The sequence below is a fragment of the Phyllostomus hastatus genome, unplaced genomic scaffold (assembly GCF_019186645.2).
Source record: "Phyllostomus hastatus isolate PE091 unplaced genomic scaffold, TTU_PhHast_1.1 phas_contig_98, whole genome shotgun sequence".
In the NCBI taxonomy this organism is placed as follows: Eukaryota; Metazoa; Chordata; class Mammalia; order Chiroptera; family Phyllostomidae; genus Phyllostomus; species Phyllostomus hastatus.
Genome location: NW_025333999.1, coordinates 1,680,069 through 1,698,513, shown reverse-complemented (window position 1 = coordinate 1,698,513; position 18,445 = coordinate 1,680,069). Strand labels below are relative to the sequence as shown.

The following is an 18,445-nucleotide window of genomic DNA, read 5'->3' as shown; positions in this document are numbered from 1 at the left end:
GACCCCTAGAGGACTTAAGACCCTCTTGTTTTAGTGTTCGTGTCCTGCTGAAACGTCACCCTTGTGTTCTGTACTTACTCCATTTAGAAATTCAATCAGAAATTCCTTGCGCACTCCTGTGCCCAAGGGTTCACAAAATGCTGGGCATAGTCAGCTCTAACCCCGGAAAAGTTTGTATTTGAATGCAAATATACCAGGCCTGCTAAGGTTTGGAGGAGCTCCAGCTGGTTTGGAAGAGCTTAGCGCCCTCCCGCCTGCTGTCAATCAGAAATAAGGGGGTGGGGTCTGGAGAAGTGTCCAATCAAGGATGCCGTTGGGGCAGGTGGGTGGGGTGAGGTACAAAGCGGCTGGTGGGTTCCTTCTCTCTCCAGCCTTCTTGGGGTTTGCTGATCTCGTGTGTCTGGAGCCTCTTCCTCAACCTCTGTCCTGGTGTAATCTGCGCTGGCATGGGTGTCGTGGGAAGAACTCAGGGAGACCCAGGAAATCCAGAAATGGTGAGTGTGCGGGGGCCTGGTCAGTAGACTAGGACGAGGGACTGGTTGGAACCGTTTGCTGGACGACCTCCCAGCGGTCAAGCCCGGAGCCTGCGGACCCGACTCCCCGGGCCGCCGCAGGACCGCAGTCCCCTCCAGCTCGCTGCGTGGGGGCTGGGCCGACAGCCGGGTCCCCGGGCGTCCAGTCGCGTCACTGCACGGCGACTTAGACCCCGGCGCCTCTGTGGGCAGCTCTGCGCCCGCAGCCCCGAGTCTCCAGAGATGGTGCGGTGCGAGGTCGTCAGGACAGTAACTTAGTCTTTGGGAATTCGTACGTGGGATTAGCTGTGGGGTCAACGGTCCCTATTTTCACCCCAGTAGTACCTATTTTCTCCTAAGGTTTCCAAATGTTTGAGAAGCCGGGTCTGAAATTCACGACCCCGCCCCCGCCCCCACCTACCAGCCTACCTTTTCCTCGGGCTGGCAATAAATCCCTGAATGTGAGATCCCCTCCTTCCCAAACACCAACTTCTCTGCGATTCACTTCACTGTCAAATGTTTGTTCTCCGTGGTGCATTTCAAACAGAGCAAATATTTTAACTATTATTTTCCCCAGGAGGCGTGAATGGTTCGTTTTTTAAAAATTCTGTTTGTGGATATTTTACATGAGAGGAAACAGAAAATACCTCCACCCCCAAAACTACGTTCCATGACATCCTTGTGTCTAACCGCCCAGGATGTTCCCTGGGCACAAACATCCTACGGGAAGTCCTTTGGGTGGAGGTTCCTCTTTGGAAATTTCCTGGGTGTTCTCTCCTGTCAGCACTGCCCCTTCCCTGAATTTGTCACACAAATTATTCACTTAAGCCTCTGTTTTTCAGTAAGGATAAAATGTATTTAGTTTATAGAGCTTTAAAGACAGTTTAAAATACTTTCAAACAGGCAATAAAGGTGTGAATATGAGAAAATATAAGATATTCCTGTACTACATTTTATTTGTTAAAAATTCTGATTTTCACTCTTTCCTGGGGCTGTTGTGGTAAGTTTCTCAGGCCTCTCCCTTACTTTTGGTTGTTTTCAAATGAAATTCCAGGGGTCAGACTTACAGACCAGAAGTGTTCAAGTGTGATTAAAACCAGTTTCTTGCCATACAAATAATAATTAACTAATACCTACTTTTCTTTTGTTATTTTGGTTTTGGGGTTTTGTGGGGGTTTTTTTGTTTGTTTTTACATCTATTTATCTGAAAGGAACAGATATTTATGGTTTTCTGGTGGAACTGGTAAAAATGCTATACAATTTTCTTCCCTTCTTTCCACATAAACACTGGGTTTAAGGGATTTTGCTAAACTGTTCAAAAACTGGATTTTGTTGTAATGTAAGAAACGTTTAAACCTGTAGAGAAGTTTTATGAGTTTATTTGAGCCAAACTGAGGACAATTGCCAGGAAGCAAAATCTGGAGAATAAAGGATTGCTTGAAATCCGTGGGTGGTAGGTTGGGGGAAGGGGGAAGCAAAGCAGTGGGGGTGGGGAGGGATCTTGTGAATTGGCTGAAAAGGAAAAAAACAGACACAAACTTCTTTTACATAAATGGATATGGGATAGTTAACACTTAAATTAACATGATAACAATAACAATGAGAGGTTTTGTGGTCTCTGCTCTGGTGTAGTGGGGTGGGGAGGGGGGAGGAAATCACTCTGACATTCCAAAGCTCTGTTATCTTAGGTGCAAAAAACACAATAGACAGGCTCAGTGAAGGTAAAGATTAGCCTTTGTCAGGGAAGATTTGGGCCTAGGACTTGACTACCTACCATGGCCTGCGTTCAGTTAAAAAGTTTTAATCTCAGACCATCCTGTGTCCTTTCTTTAGGTCTCTGAGTTTGTAAGGCCACCATTCAGGCCTCCCCTAAGCTTGTCAGGTTTAGTATGTGGCCCCTTTTTTGCCCACAGTGTCAATTTTAAGTATCAGTAATGTTTCAAGTACCTCCACTGCGGAACACAAGCTAAGGGCCCCTGCAAAAAGAAGTTCTTGAAGGCCCAGTGGATCTTCCTAGGGAGCTGCCGCCTACAGCTGTCCTGTCTGCCAACACTCTCCATGGAAGGAGCCTGTACACTGAGAAGCTACAGCCCTGGAAAGCTGGGGTGTATGTGCACATGGGGGAGGGGGTCCCCGATACGCCTTCCTAGGTTGTGGTTATGGTTTTCTAGGCCCAGATGGTTTTTAGACCTTATGTTTCAGTTTTGCATCCACAGTGTAGGTGTGCTCAGAGTGTAATTCTTACATGTGGAGAAGTCTGTGAAACAGGTCAGGGTTCTGTCTTGTTGACAAAATTATTTGTTAATTTGGGGGTTCGTCTGGGTCAGAGTTAAACCAGATCAGGCTGAGATTTCCCTCACTTGTGAGAACTGACGCCTTGAGAGGGAGCGCTCCCGTGCCCTACTGGAGAGGGGAGGGTGAGGAGAGCTCGGAATTCAGTACTGGGGCTGCTCTGGTGTCCCTCCCCCTGGGGCTGACCCACTGTAGAAGTTGTCAGCTGGGAATATTTAGATCTTAAGTCTGAGAATATGTTAAACATTATGAATGTGGGTTTCCTTTTGAACTGTAGAAAAGCAGACTGCTCATGTTTTTTGATTCCAGTATTTATTCTTCTTGGATTCCTTTTTCCATCGAATATTGCAGCCCTTTGCATTCTGGTTCCCATGTGTACCTAGGGTTTTTAAATGTAATTAATTCTTGTCTGGATCTCATGAATGGTAGGAAACTCCTCACCTTGGCTTTAACTGGACTCAAACGACTCCACGTATCAGAAAACTCCCACAGTGAGGTGGGCCCCTAGTCTTAATCCCCAGATAACGCACAAGCACTAACAGCTCTTTCCCTCTTTCCCCTCCCCTCTTTCTGGAGCGCAGGCACGGGAGGGTTACTGCCCATCTCCGCTTCCTTCTCACCCGGAAACACAGAGTGGGTCCTGCCCCAGCCCTCGTCCTGTGTGAGCCTCGGCTGGTCCCTGTGGCTTCCATAGAGGCCTTCAACCTCTGACTCCTAAATGGACCTACTTAGAAAAGTAAAATAAAATGTAGGTTGATTCAGAGATGGGAGATGGATGCTTTTCAGTTTTAAGGTGATGTTTCCATATTTAGGTCAGGATTGTTTGTGCATGTCCCTAGAGAACTTTGACGTTTAAAAGGGAATACTACTCCTAATTTATTTTAATGGATGGGAGGAAAAGGCAATTAGATTTCTCTTTTTATTGTTATGAAGAAAACACCCCCAATTTTATGTAAATCTGTAATTCCTAGTCCTTTTCAGGACTTAATTGAAATCCCCTAATGCGTCATGATATATGCTACTCATTTCTGAAAATATCCCATGTCATGTATAGCGGAGGGACAAACGGGTATACCCCTTGTCCTTTAGCTAGAGATTTGTAAGTATCTTATGGTCTTAAATCTTGGAGTAGTTTTCTCTGCAGAAGTTAAATTAACTTTAAAAGTGAATTAAAAATAATGACTAAGTATAGGGAAGTATAGTGTGTCTAAATTTCCTCCCTCGTTTTAAATAAATAAAGAATGGGAAGGTGTAAAAATTCCTAAGCCAGGAAACGAACCCCAGAAGATGCCCTGCCCTCACCCTGCTCCACTCCTGGGCCCTGACTCCGTCCTCCCTCAGATAACCAGCGGTGATCACTTCTTGATCACCCTGTTAGTGTTTCTTTATATGAAAACAAGCCCATGCTGATGCCAATTTTTTTCTTGCCTGTGTTTATTCTTATAATGAGTGATCAAACTCCACGTGTTTGATGTTTGACTACAGAAAACCAAAGCCTCGGCCCTCCTTTTCCTCCTGGAGGCTCCTGCTCTGTGACTGACTGTCTGCTGGGAGCCCCCCGCCATCCCCTGTGCTGCCCTGTGACACACTGTTGACCCACCGAGCCTGGGTTGTATATAGACTTGGAGTTGAGGGTTGTAATTGCTCAAACTTTGGGAGCAGGAGCATCGGAATCAAACCCTCCTTATAATGGGCTTGGTTTGATATCTTGGCTGGAACCCTACTGTGTGTTTAGAGTGACAGTGTGAGTCTGGGGTCCTCCAAATTAGAGGAGGAATTAGCACAGGATGAGGATAACTCTGCCCTGTGGATGAGGTGAGCCCATACTGCTTAAAGAGTGATTTTTTTTCAGAGTGGGCCAAGTCTACTTGCCTAATATCAGAAGGCTCACTGGGACCCTTAAGTAACACGGCTCCTGTCTGTACTGCAACACAGATCCTGACCCTCTGAGTTATGGGAGATGACACCCATAACCTCACAGACAAGGTTGTGTGGCACAGCCAAGGGATTCGCCTCAACCACTTTAAGCCCAGGGTACCTAAACTCTATTAAGCAACCAGCGGTCATGGAGGAGGCTTATAACCATGGTGGCAATGACCTGAGGCCCTCTGGAGGAGTGACAGTTACCAATACCAGGATAAACAGGACATCCCCCGCAAAAGTATATCCAGTGACCTAAAATACAAAACAGGAAGGATGGGGGTGGGGCAGTGTAGGGGAAAGGTACTAAAACAAAGGTCCACAATTTGACCTGATTGGAAATGCAAAATAAACTGAAAGAATTTAACATAACAGAAGAGAAAGGTCTCTGTTGGGTTTTCTGTTCTCTGCAACATTGGTTTGAAATAATAGTGATGTCTCCTCTCATAGATTAGTTCACAAAGCTTTATGTAATTAATCAAACTGGATGTTTTTTTTACAGGTATACCTGGGGATCCCAGTAAATTTAAGCAATTCACCTCATCACGTTAGGGGAATTTCTTTATGCAACACAGACAACAAATAGGTATACCGTGCCTCAACCAGCAGAACTCTTACCTTGCGCAAACTCCTCATAGTCATCATGTTACAGAACAGAACAAGGGGGCCCTGGGACAATATACTATTATTGAAAGAAGGCCCCGGGTCCGTTATGTCCGCCGCCAGAGGAAAGACGTCTCTCAATGCCAGAGATTCGTGAAAAGGAAAGGAAATGTTTATTTAATGCTATATAAACTTAAAGTAGTGACCTAATGTCTTTATCAAAAATCCCAAAGTCCCTTAAAACACCCACAAACAGACACAGTCCTTCCTTCCTTCCCCCTTTGCCCAGTCCAGAGTACCGTATCTCAGGAAAGGAAATAGAAGTCCATGGCTCAGGCAGTCCTCTGGTTCTTCCCAGTTAGTCCTCCATCTCGACTGGGAGACCTCCCTGGGTTCCCGGCACCCTTAGCTGAGTCGCCGGGATCTCTGCTAAAACCAGGTGGTGGTTCCCCTTCTAAAGCTGTGGGGGTCCCCACTCTGTCCAGGCCTTGTGGTTCTCCCTCTCAGGGCTGCAGGAAGGGGAGAGTCCCCACTCTGCCAAAGCCACATGGTTCTCCCTTCAATGGCCGTGATCCTCTCTGCGCTTCCACAGCCACATGGTTCTCCTCTAATGGCCAGCAAGTCTGGGTTTTAAATCCCCGAGGCCAATCTTCCTCTGCAGCCTCATTTCCGACTCCTCCCACACTCGGCTTCACATGCCAGAACTCATATCCTTCCAGCTTTACTGGGCTGCCATCTTGAGTCTGGGCAGGTGTGGCCCCATGTCCTGGAGCCAATCTTCTCCGAGGTCCCACGCAGGCGCAGGCGCTGTAGCTTGGGGGATCTGCCCCCAGTCACGTGTTGGTGGGGAAGTTACTTCCATTCCCCTGGCTCAGAGATGATCACAGCTATTTAACATATCTAAGCCACCAGCCAAAGGCTATAGATATGTTAAATGACCATGCCAGAGGGTAGCTGCAAGGCTGTTGATATGCAAAACAGATCTCAATGGCCTTGCTCCATTTGTCCCTTCCCCCAACCCACACCCTGGGTGGGGGGATGGAGACATCTTAAAATCTCCTGGACACCTTAAGTTCTGGACCCCATTTCAAATGCCCATTTGGGGTCCCCCTCTTGGCTGCACCCTGTAACAATCACCCACTGTCCTAAAATACCCCTTGCGTATGGGGTGCTTTGCCTACAGACCCCCGCCCACTGCAGATGAGAATAGGTCTACCAAGACATGATCTGCTTGGGGAGGAAAGGTGGCTGATCTCTCAAAGGAGAAGGGCTGGAGCCTTTTCCTCAATGGCTTTTATTAGGTTCATTTTGCACAGGAATATAGGTAAAGCTCATTAATCATTGTCAGGCAGTAAGGATCAAACAATAAATAACATACAAAGAACTATGAGGGCTTATTCTGAGTCAGGGTCTGTTAGCTAAAGGGCTACCAAACTTTGGGAAACAAACTCATTGTGTGCTTGGACCCTTATCAGAAAATTGAGAACATTCTTAGCAAAGCAGATTTCACAGGATTTTATGTATTTTTTCTTAGGCCTGATCGCCTGGGGAACCCGCCCTTTCCAGCACAGGGCTGCACCACCCTCTGTGATTGTTTCAGGTTTAAATCAGGCAGGGGAAGTAAGGCAGCCGAGAGATTAGGAGACTTCTTGCAGGCAGAATGAGGACTCAGGCTCTGTCAAAGCCAAGGGGTGAGTGATTTCCCTTTTGCTATAGCACCCCAAGTCCTTCCCTGAGGGCCCCCTCATGACCATGCCAGTCTTAGGTCATCCCTCCCTTGAAGAATCTCCCCTGTCATTGGCTAACCGGTCATGCACTAGGGGCCAGGCAGGGTGAAGTAAAAGGAGCAGAGGCAGCACCCCTGCCAGGGAGATAAGGTTTGTCTCCTTAGTGGCTTATTGTGCAAAGGTCACTCACTCAGCCTTAACCATGGGGGCAGGGGGGGGAGGGTTACAGCTTCTGAAACCAGGCAGGGCAGTTCCCAATACTTGGGAAAGCTCTGAACTTGTGATTCATAAGTTAAAATTAAGTCTTTACCACTTTCAAATTGGCGTGACAAAGTAGATGCCACAGAACTTATCCACAACTAATATTTTTAATATAAAAATTCAGTTTACATTTAACATTATTCTGAATTAGTTTCAGATGTACAGCAAAGTGGCTAGAAAATCATGTACTTTACAGAGTGGTCCCCTCCCCCTCCCTGATGCTTCAAACAGCCGCCTGATTACCACCATGTTATTGACTATATTTCCTATGCTGTAATCTCTGTGACTCTTCTGTGACTACTGATTTGTTGCTTAATCCATTCACCCTCTTCCCTCTTCCCCCTTTCCCTTTGGACAGCTGTCAGTTTTTTGCTTCTATGAGTCTGTTATTTGTTTATTTTGTCCCCCAACTAATACTAATTCGTTAATATGACCCATTTCATAATGAATTAAACAGGACCTTGAGTGATCAAAAACCATTGTAAAAATCTTATTTAGGAAGAAGTGTTTATTCCCAATACTTATCTTTTTAGCAGCCTTATTTGGTCTTCTCTTGAGCCTGGAAAGAATGAACAATACCTCACAGTGGAATCCTATAATCTTGAGGCTGTGGTAGCAGTGGACAGAACCTACACCCAGCCCCCAACATTACGGAAGGAAATTACTGGCTCCTTCTACTGGTAAATGTCCCACTGTCACAGATTTGGCTAGAGTCTGGTCTGTTCAGTGCCAATTTGATCAGCCTCTCAGCTGTAGTTGGCCTTCACCTCTTACAGAACATGATACACCTCTACCTGGTTCCTCTTGGGAAACCTCAGACGCCTTGCCAGGATCACGAGTATGACATTACACTCATGACATCCCTCTCAGAGGACATTTATTTCACATTCATTCAGTACATACTAATACTGAAAAATGGAGCTTGTGAAAAGTGGGTAAGCCATTGACCCAAAGTAACGTAAGGCCCCGATACCTGGTTAAGTCCCTGAGAATGATTTGGTAATCAGACAGCTGCTCCATGCTTTTGGTGTTGGGGTGGCAACATAATCCTTGTTTACAAGTTTTACTTGAGCCCATTTGTGCTGTTACTGGCAAATTGGCCCATCTTGCGGACACCCCTATGACGGAAGGCTCTAGACCGTTTAAATTGCCATAATTTAAAGCACTCCTGTTAGTGCCTTTGGTTTTGTTTGTTTGGTTTTTGTTTTTTAAGAGAGAGGGGAAGGGGAGGAGGGAGAGAAACATCATTGTGAGAAAGATCTATTGGTTGCCTATTGTACATACCCGAACCAACAACCTAGGCATATGCCCTGACCAGGAATCGAACCAGCAACTTTTTGCTTTGCAGAACAACAGCCAACTGAGCCACACTAGCCAGGGCTCCTGTTAGTCTTTCAAGTCGCCTTGTCTGTAGGGGCTTCAGTGACCTCTCATGCCTCCTGGAGTTACCCATGTGACCCTGCCCTAGGCCCTACACCATATGCCATTAGAACTATAGTTGTCATCATGTACTGGGATCCCCTGAAAATGGACACTCTTCATAAACACTGAGCATGTTACCTTTGTTGAGCCTTTGCCTTTGACCGTTATGCCTTTGGCCTGGAAAATAGTGCCCCACCAGGTGAGGACACCTACTGATAGGTCCATGTGATATCATGGAGCCATATCTTGGTCCTGTGGCATATACCACATGCAGAATAGTGACCCCTTCTCTGTTCAGTCCATTGAAAGATACTGTGGTGGTGGAAAACGTTACAACTCCCCTAGACAGTTTCCTCAGGAATTCTTTGGGATTTGCTGAATGCATGGCACTGGGAAGCACACGCACTTCCAGGATGATGATACACGTACAAAACTGATGGATCTCAGTGCAGAGTTGCTGCCCTTCATCTCTTAATTGGGACATTCCTGATAAAGAACCAAGCCCCAGGGTCACTCAGTTCATCAAACACTAGGCAGTAGTCTTATTACTGGCCCACAGTTGGCCCCATCAACATAGACTCCAGGATAATTGCCTCAACGGTTGTGCCTTTGTGGTAAAAGAGTTCTGGGAATGTCTTTGATCAGATACCCAGAATATAAATCCAGGTAACACTTGTCTGTACATTACTGAGTCTACTATACCAGGACTCACCACGAAACTGCTGGTCTACATTGGAGTTCCAGAATCCACTGATAGTAACCATGGCACTTCTGAGAATACACAGTGCCATGCTCCCCAACAAGGGTGTCCAGTAGGAGTTTCACCTCCCTTACTGCCCTCAGGCTGTAGAGCACCCTGCTGGTTTATTCAAGTTAGTTCAGATTGGCTGAATGAGTGACGTCCTATTTCAGTCGTCAGTCAGCCACGGGAGGTAAACTGTAACAAGTGTCTTTATATTTTCTTTCTAATGTACTTTTTCCAAAGCAGTTTTGGGTTTACAGAAAAGGTGATCAGAGAGTAGAGAGAGTTCTGTGATGAATTTTAAACAAGTTAAAAGAATATTTTAACCTCCCAATAAGAATACTTTCATTTTGCCAGCTGCATCTATCCACTAAAGGCCTAGGGTGCTTTAGGGATGATACAGCCACCTGGACCTTGTTACAAGTTGGGTTTCCACAGCTTTCCTGGACTCTCATGTGGTGTTGGGAGTGGAAGAAAAAGCTCTCAGCTCTTCACTCTGTTTTTACTGATTAAATATAGTGATCTGACTCTTTCCTCCTTGAGGCCTGTATGTGGTAAGTAATAAGGAAGGATATGAGTTTTTCTCACAAAGTACTGATGGTCTTAAAATGAAAATACTTGTTTCATTTTTATCACATTCTACTATTTCCCAACATACTTGGACTCTGCCATTAGAGAGCAGCAACTTGTGATGTGATCACAGTAAAAGTGCACAAGTAATTTCCATGTGTTTGTGATATTGTTACCTTATGAGGAAGTCAGTGTAGACAGTTTAAGATAATCAATCATTAAATATTTGGAGATGACAGAATAATACGTGACTTTCATATAAATGGGATCTGGGCATCTAATGCTGTCAGTCTCACTCATCCTATGCTACACATATTTGGGGTGTTTTAGGACCCACTGGCCATTGAGGATGTGGTTGTGATCTTCACCCTGGAAGAGTGGGCCTTACTTGATTCTTCACAGAAGAAACTCTACAAGGATGTGATGCGAAAAACTTTCAAGAACCTGGCCTCCATAGGTACGAATGAAAATTTACTTTTAATTCATCAATTGGAGAACAAGTGTTTCTCATTGGTGTTCTTTCCAAGATTTGGATGGTGAAAGGTGGGACAATGGTAAATAAATGAGGCATGGTCATACCCAAAAATGAACCTAGAATCTAATATTTCTCTAATTTTAATATTTGGGGGGGGGTTTTTTGTTTGCATTTTAGGGAAAAAATGGAACACTCATGACATTGAAGAACTGTATAAAAACCAGGGGAGAAAACTAAGGTGAGTCACACACTAGAAAGTAGTGGCTGATTTGAAGATCTGATTATGTTATGAAATTTTTTTAAAGGAAACAAAACAAATAATCCCTACTTCAAATTGAGTTACTGTATTAGAAAATTTTCACCAAAAATACTTTTTTATAGATGTTCAGTGTTTGCAAAGTAGCTTACTTCAAAATAGTATTATTGAATTTTATGTGATTACTGTTTTAATAATAGAAAGGGTGAAATCCTTGTGCAGAACATTTCTTCTATTGAACTGTAAACAACTGAGACAAAGCAGAACACCTACACTTTTCTTTTTTTAGAGATGGGGGAGGGAGGGAGAAAGAAAAGGAGAGAGACATCGATCGGTTGCCTCGTGTACACCACTCCAGCTGGGGACCAAACCCACAACCCAGGCATGTGCCCTGACCGGGAATCAAACCAGTGACCTTTCGCTTTGCAAGGTAACACCCAGCCAACTGAACCACACAGGTCAGGGGTAGAATGCCTATACTTTTCATATGAAGGGATAGTTTAAATATCTAAATAGATAAAAATTATTAATGAAATCATTAATACTGTACTTCTTGTTTTTTGTTTTTGTGTGTGTGTTTTTTTTTACAGAAATTATATGGTAGAGAAACTCTGCAAAAATAAAGAGGGTAGTCAGTATGGAGAAAACTTCATTCTTATTTCAAATAGGAATCTAAACAAGGAAACCACTGGAGTGAAACTGCATGAATGCAGCACATGTGGCAAAGTCTTCATGCATCACTCGTCCCTGACTAAGCACGTCAAATGTACTGGACACAAATGTTACAGCTATCAGAAATATGGGGAGAAACTGTATAGATGTAAGGTGTGTGGGAGAGCCTTCAGTTATCGCCAATGGGCTGAAAAACATGAGAGAAGTCATAATAAAGAGAACAAGTATAAATGTAAGGAATGTGGGAAAACATTTTCTGCTCCTGCATCCCTTCAAGCACATAAAAGGATTCACACAGGAGAAACACCCTACAAATGTAAGGAATGTGGGAAAGCCTTCATGTGGCAGACAGGATTTCGGAGACACATGATAATGCATGCTAGGGATTCTCCATATAAATGTAAGGAATGTGATAGAAATTTCAGTTGTTCCACTTCATTGAGGGCACATGAAAGAACTCATACTGGAGAGAGACCCTATCAATGTAAGGAGTGTGGGAAAGCCTTTAGATCTCACAGTTCCTTACAAATACATGAAAGGACTCACACAGGAGAGAAGCCACATAAATGTAAACAGTGTGGTAAAGCCTTCAATTGTCCCAGTTCTTGCCGAAAACACGAAAGGGCTCATACTGGAGAGAAACCTTACGAGTGTAAGGAATGTGGGAGAACTTTTGGTGGCCTCTCAGGCATTCGCGTACACATGATCACTCACACTGGAGAAGGACCTTATAAATGTAAGGAATGTCAGAGAGCTTTTATTTCTCCCAGTTCATTCCGTGTACATGAAAGGATTCACACTGGGGAAAAACCCTATAAATGTAAAGACTGCGGTAAAGCCTTTAGTTACTACTCTTCCTTTCAGTTACATGAAAGAACTCATACTGGAGAGAAACCCTATGAATGCAAGGACTGTGGGAGAAGCTTCCTTCGTTACCAAACCTTAAAACGACACATGGGATTACACACAGGAGAGAAACCCTATGAATGTCAACAGTGTGGGAAAGCCTTCAGGTATTACCTTCCCTTCCAAAAGCATGAAAGAAGTCATTCTGTAGAGGAAACCTGTGAATGTAAGCAATGTGGGAAAACCTACAGAGATTACAGTTCCTTAGAAACACACAAAAGAACTCATAATGGAGAGAGACCCTATGAGTGTAAACATTGTGGTAAAGCTTTCAGATGTTTATCTTGGTTCGGGAAACATGAAAGGACTCACACTGAAGGGAAACCTAACGAATGCAAGGACTGTGGGAAGGCCTTCTCTCGTCCCCAGACCTTGAAAATCCACATGAGAGTGCACACTGGAGAGAAACCCTATGAATGCCAGCAGTGTGGTAAAGCCTTCAGATACTCCTCTTCCTTCAGAATTCATAAGAAAAAGCATCAGAGAAATCCCTGGAATGTAAGCAGTGTGGTAAAGCCTACAGTTCCTTAGAAACAAAAACTCATGAGAAGCCCTATCAGTGTCAAAGTTTGAAGAGCTTCAGGTGTTTTGATGACATGAAATCACACAGGAAACCCTGAGTAGAAACAACAGTAGTTTTCTCATTTAGGCTTTTAAATACATGAACTCACACTGAAGAGGAATTCTGTGAATTTAAGTGTGATAAAGCCTTTGTCGCACAGCCCTTCGAAGATCTGTGTGATACACACTTGAGAGACACACATGTAAGGAGTGTGGAAGGACTAGTCATCCCAGTTCCTTCCAAAGTCATGAGAAGACTCCCTGGATAAAGAGGAGTGTAAACTGTGTGGGAACAACGTCTAATGGTCTACATCCTTACATGTGAAAACTGGCCAAACAAAACAAAAATATAAGCAGAATGAAAAAGCCAAATGGAAATTAATCCATGTATAATGTTCCAGACAACAGCACGGAAGAGTTGTTAATAAAGTTGTAAATAGCCCTGGCTGAGTAGGTCAATTGGCTAGAGCGTCATCCAGGTACACCCAAGCGGCGGGTTCAGTCCTCGGCCAGGCCACATACGGGAAGCAGCCACTGAATGCGTAAAGAAGTGGAACGAGAAATTGTGGATATTAGAGGGACAATATTCTTATACAATGAATATGTACTATTCAACAACAGTATAAGATTAATAGGTAGTACTTTTTTCTTAAATCTATTTAAAAATCTTATTTGAACCTGTTGGATTGATGGGTGAGTTGAAGTGTATTTCCATATGCATTTAGGTTTAATTTTTATTTGTTTTGTGCTAAGAGGCCATTGAAATTTGACAGTATGGTATTTGTTGGGATTTTCCTACTGGACTTGTGGCAATTCCTGTAAATCCCTAGTTCATTATATATATTTTACCTTTTTTAGTGACAAGATTTCTCTTGGATTTCAAGTAAAAGAGCCTTTCTTTATAATTATAAACAGTTGGAATAGTTGCTATGGCAAGTTTATTAAAGAATATGGTTTCATGTGAGTTATTTTCATTTGGACTTTTACTTTTGGTTCTTTTTTTCTGACTATTTGCTGAACAGACTTTGATTTAAGAGAGACCTGTGATAGGATGAAAATCTAGAGCTGGGATGTATCGCTGCAAGTAATGTTATTAGCTGGGTTTTCCAAAATTCATTCCTTTTATGGTTCCTTCTTAGAATTCTCCAGCACCTTTACTTGCATAAGACTTCAAAAAGAGCACCAAAGAAGGAAGGCATTAGTCAGATTTTGGAGCCATCATTCAGGGAGAGCTACATAGGAGTTTCAAAGACACCATATTTTATTCCATGGTCAGGATTCTTTTTATACTTCCAATCAAAAGTATCCTCAAAACCACCAACTGTTTCATATTCATTTTCTATGAGATGTAGATTTTCCACTGATATTTTCAGAAGATCCACATCAAAGATCCATCAGAGTTTGGATTTTTTTGTCAGAGCTCTTGTCCACTAGGAAACTGATTCAGACTCTTATACTTGGGAATATTGTCTGATTCCCCTGTTCTCTAGATTATGTCCATTTAAGATCTGGTTTCTACAGGAAACCTTATGTTGTCAACAGTGCCAGTCAGCATGTGGTCCTGATTCACCATGACACCTACAATTGTGCGCTCACAAAGAAGGATACGGGAGTTTGGTTCTCCACCACTGGCTGCCTTGATCTGGTCCTTTCATCGGAGAAATGTGTGAAGCAGCACATTTTTCCTATCTGGAAGACTGGCGGAGAGGGGTCCTGCTACTTGTAGCTAAATGTATATTTTCAGTGTTTTTCATTACTTTAGATGGTATGTGATTAAAGCTATGTGTAGCTTTTTTTTTGTCAAAATGTTTCAGCTTTTCTATTCCAGAGATATTTTTTTATTGTTTTCTAAATCATCAAGTGCAAATATTACACATGTTCACCACTTAAAAATGGAGACACTTTCTGAGGAATGCATTGTCAGGTGATTCTGTCATGCAAACAGCACAGTGAGCTTACACGAACCTACGTGGCATAGCCCACTGCACGCCTGTCCTGCACGGTGGAGCCTGTTGCTCCTAGACTGCACATCTGTGCCACGTGTTACTGTGCTAATTACAGAAGGAAACGAACACAGGAACATGTGTGTTTAAACATCTAAACATGGGCGAGGGGACAGGAAAAATATAGAAGTTTTTTAAATGGTGCACCTGTGTAGGACACTTAGGAATGGAGCTTGCAAGACTGGCAGGCACTGTGGGTGGGGCGGTGAGTGGGTAGCCAGTGGATGTGAAGGGTGTCACTATGCACTGCTGTACACTTACAAACACTGTGCACTTAGGCGACAAAAATTTATTTTAAAAATTTCAAGAAAAACTTAGCTTACTGTAACTTTTTACTTTATAAAATTTATTTTTTTTAACTCATAATAACACTTAGCTTAACAGAAGCACATTGTTTAGAGGGAGAGGCACCACTTCGATTTGGGATGCAGGTCAATACAAAAGGATGCCTGGGAGCATTAGCAACAAGAAGCGAACTCTAGCAAGGTGTGTTATGTTCAGTATTTCTCCATTTTGCTGCCCCAGTAATTCAGGAAGCTGTCTTCGGAGAGGGGCTGGGTCGTCCGTGGCTCCTTACCACCCTGCAGTGCCCTGGCAGTGGGTGCTGACTGCTGTGCTGGAAGGCCCTGGGGTCCTCTCACTGCCAGGTCATACAGGGCTTCCATTGGCAGCCTGCAGCATGGCCCCCAAACATGACTTACCCTGCCCTTAAAAGCCTTGAACTCTGCCGTTGACATGGTCTCCTTATGGATGAAAGTCCTTTCAGGCATCCATTTCAATAATAGGGATATTTCATCTATCTTAAATAGTATACTCTGTAAAGTAATTTTCCTCCACAGCTTATCTAGAGTTCCCAAACACTTTTCAGCTGCCTTTGCACCAGCACTCAGAATTCACAACTTTCACACAATGCAATGAGTAACAGTTGAATTGTTTGAACCATCCAGAGCTAGCAGGAAGTTTCATACTGAAAAAAACAAAAACAAAACTGTGCTTCGCCATGATCGTCGTACTGAGGAAAATAATGCTGCTGTGTCTGTCTGCAGGTCATTAGAAATTTCCACATGTCTGACAGAGGCCCTTCTCTAATTCTTGTTACTCGCTGTCTTCAATGAAAAGACCTAAGTTGAAGGCATCATACTTTGTAACCTAAAAAGTTACTACAAAGCTACAGTAATTAAAATTGTAATACTGGCACACAGACCAAGAAGAATCTAGAACCCAGAAACAAACCTTCACATACATAGTCAAGTGCTTTTCAAGAATAGGAAAAGCAGCAAACTGAAGGTAAGGCAGGCTCCCACGCACACAGAGACCAAGGCAGAGTCCCTGAGGGGGCCCCATCCCCAGGTGGCCACTTGAAATATTTGCATGGAAGGGGCAGTGTTTTGTTCTTTCTGGGATAGACTCTGGATACAGATTTGCCTTCCCTACACGCAGTGCTTCTGTCACAGCTGCCACACATGGACTGACAGGCATCTTACTGTCATGGTGTTGTCACACAGCATTGCCTCCCTCGAAGGAACTCACTGCATAGGAAACGAAGTGTGGCAGTCGGCAAGTGCTCATGGGATTCCCTGATCTTCCCATATTCCCCACCGCCCTGAGGCAGCTGGACTGATACAACAGTAGAATGGGCTTTGGAGAATAGTCAGTGTCCTCTGGGTCACTCTGCCTTGCAGGTCCAGGGCAATGTTCTCCAGGAAACTATGTGTGCTCTAAATCAGAGTTCATCATACAGCACTGATTTTCCCACAGCCAGCATTTCCCGGGGAGCGAGGGTGGAAATGGGAGTGGCATCATTCACTGTTACAACTCTAAGCCCTAGTGACCCACTGGCTTTGACCAGGATACCCTTGGATTTCACTGAACTGGACGGTTAGCCTGTCCCTGACCATTTCAGTGCCCTCATGCCTTTAAATCAACTGGCAAAGGATAACATTTTGGCACTGGCAGGGGTAATTAATTCTGATTACCAAGTGGAAATTGGTCTGCTGCTCCACTATGAAGGTAAAAAATGCTAGGTCTGCAATTCAGAACATTTCTCAGGGTGTATCTTAGCATCACCACGCCCCAGGATTAAAGTCAATGGAACAGGACAAGAAACCAATGGCAGGGCAACCTACCACCCAAAGTTCTCAGGGTCGAAAGTTAGCATCATTCACTTAGGCAAAAAACCATGACCAGCTGAGTTGCTTGCTGAAAACTATGAAATGAGTAATGGAAGCAGGTAGTTGTAAATACTAAATGTGAAAAGCTGCAAAACAAACAAACAAACCATGAACTAATTATAATTTAGAGAAAGTGAAAAAACTGGTGAAATAAACCTTTGCTGCATATTTGGGCCCCTTCTTATTAACTATCAGAGAACTTCAGACACATCACCCTGCAAGCCAGCCCCTTAGCCCATTGCTGACCCCCATCCCCACCTTTTCTCGTGCTGCACTACCTCCAGGGCCCACCAGGGGGCAGGCACTCCCAGGAACAGGACTTGGACTGGGCCAGGCTCCAGGCCCCAGAGAAGCAGGGACAGGGAGCTGAGGCCAGAGACTCTCCAGTCCAACCTTCCCTGCTGACAAATGGGGAGCCTGAGGCTGAGGTTTTTCCAGTACTGGGAGCTCAAGGTTCAGGATGCTGACTGCCGATGCTCACCTCCTGATAACACTCCATCTCTGTCCAGCAGCTGCAGGTGAGAAAGGTGCTGAGGAAAAAGATGACCACCTGTGCCATCAGGATGGGAGTGGTGATGAGCCCCGGCTGTCAGGTGTTCCCACAGACCCTCCTCTGAAACCCCTCACCTCCAGCCTCCTGACCCCAACCAAGGCTCCCACATGGAGCAGCCTAGGACCTTCAGCAGCCTTCCCCAATTTCTCCCACCCCTCTCCTGCCCTCCAGGACACCAAATCACTTCCCAGGGCAAATCCTGGGTTCAGAGGTCCCTGTACCTCCACTCCACATGTCCCTAATGTCAAGGTCCAACAGCACTGAAACACTACACTGCTGTGGCAGATGGCCTCTTTTATGGGACACCATGAGAGTCAGCGAGGCCCCAGCTCCTGGTCTGTGAGATGACAAGCTGCACAGAAACCTGTAGAATAACCAAGTTTCATCCTCCCATTTTGTGCACATCCTGTTAAGTGTCATGTGTGTGAGGCCTGGAGAAGGTCTGGAGGGACAGTGGTGCTGACTGCTACACAGGCCACCTGAGGCAGACGGTTCAAACATCAAAACAGCAGCAAATGCAAGATGCTCACGGCCTTGTGTGAAGTCAGTTGTCATAACATTTTCTCTAATATTCCCGTGAACATGCGAGACCTGGCTTTCTATTCTCCCACTAGCTATAGGGTGGGGTAGGGAGGATGGAGGTGCAGATTCTTTTGGGAGTGGGACAGTGGGATACTCTAGTGGGAAAGCCCTCAGAGGGCCCTGGGAAGTTCCCCAGATCTGAGCCTGGGGTCTGGGGTCTGGGCCTGCCTGTGCCATTTCAGGGCCTTGGGGGTAGAGAACCCTCTACACCCACTCT

At 44.5% G+C, this 18,445-nt stretch overlaps 1 protein-coding gene across 1 annotated transcript; it reads left to right on the top strand.

Moving 5' to 3' along the window:
* Positions 1–337: 337 nt before the first annotated feature.
* On the top strand, positions 338–13,883 carry LOC123828614 (zinc finger protein 709-like). Its single transcript, XM_045853682.1, is given in 5 exon segments — positions 338–494; positions 10,380–10,506; positions 10,702–10,762; positions 11,371–12,839; positions 12,842–13,883. Coding segments are annotated over 5 exon segments (1,842 nt in total). The 5' UTR covers positions 338–446; the 3' UTR covers positions 12,979–13,883.
* The last annotated feature ends 4,562 nt before the right edge of the window (positions 13,884–18,445 follow it).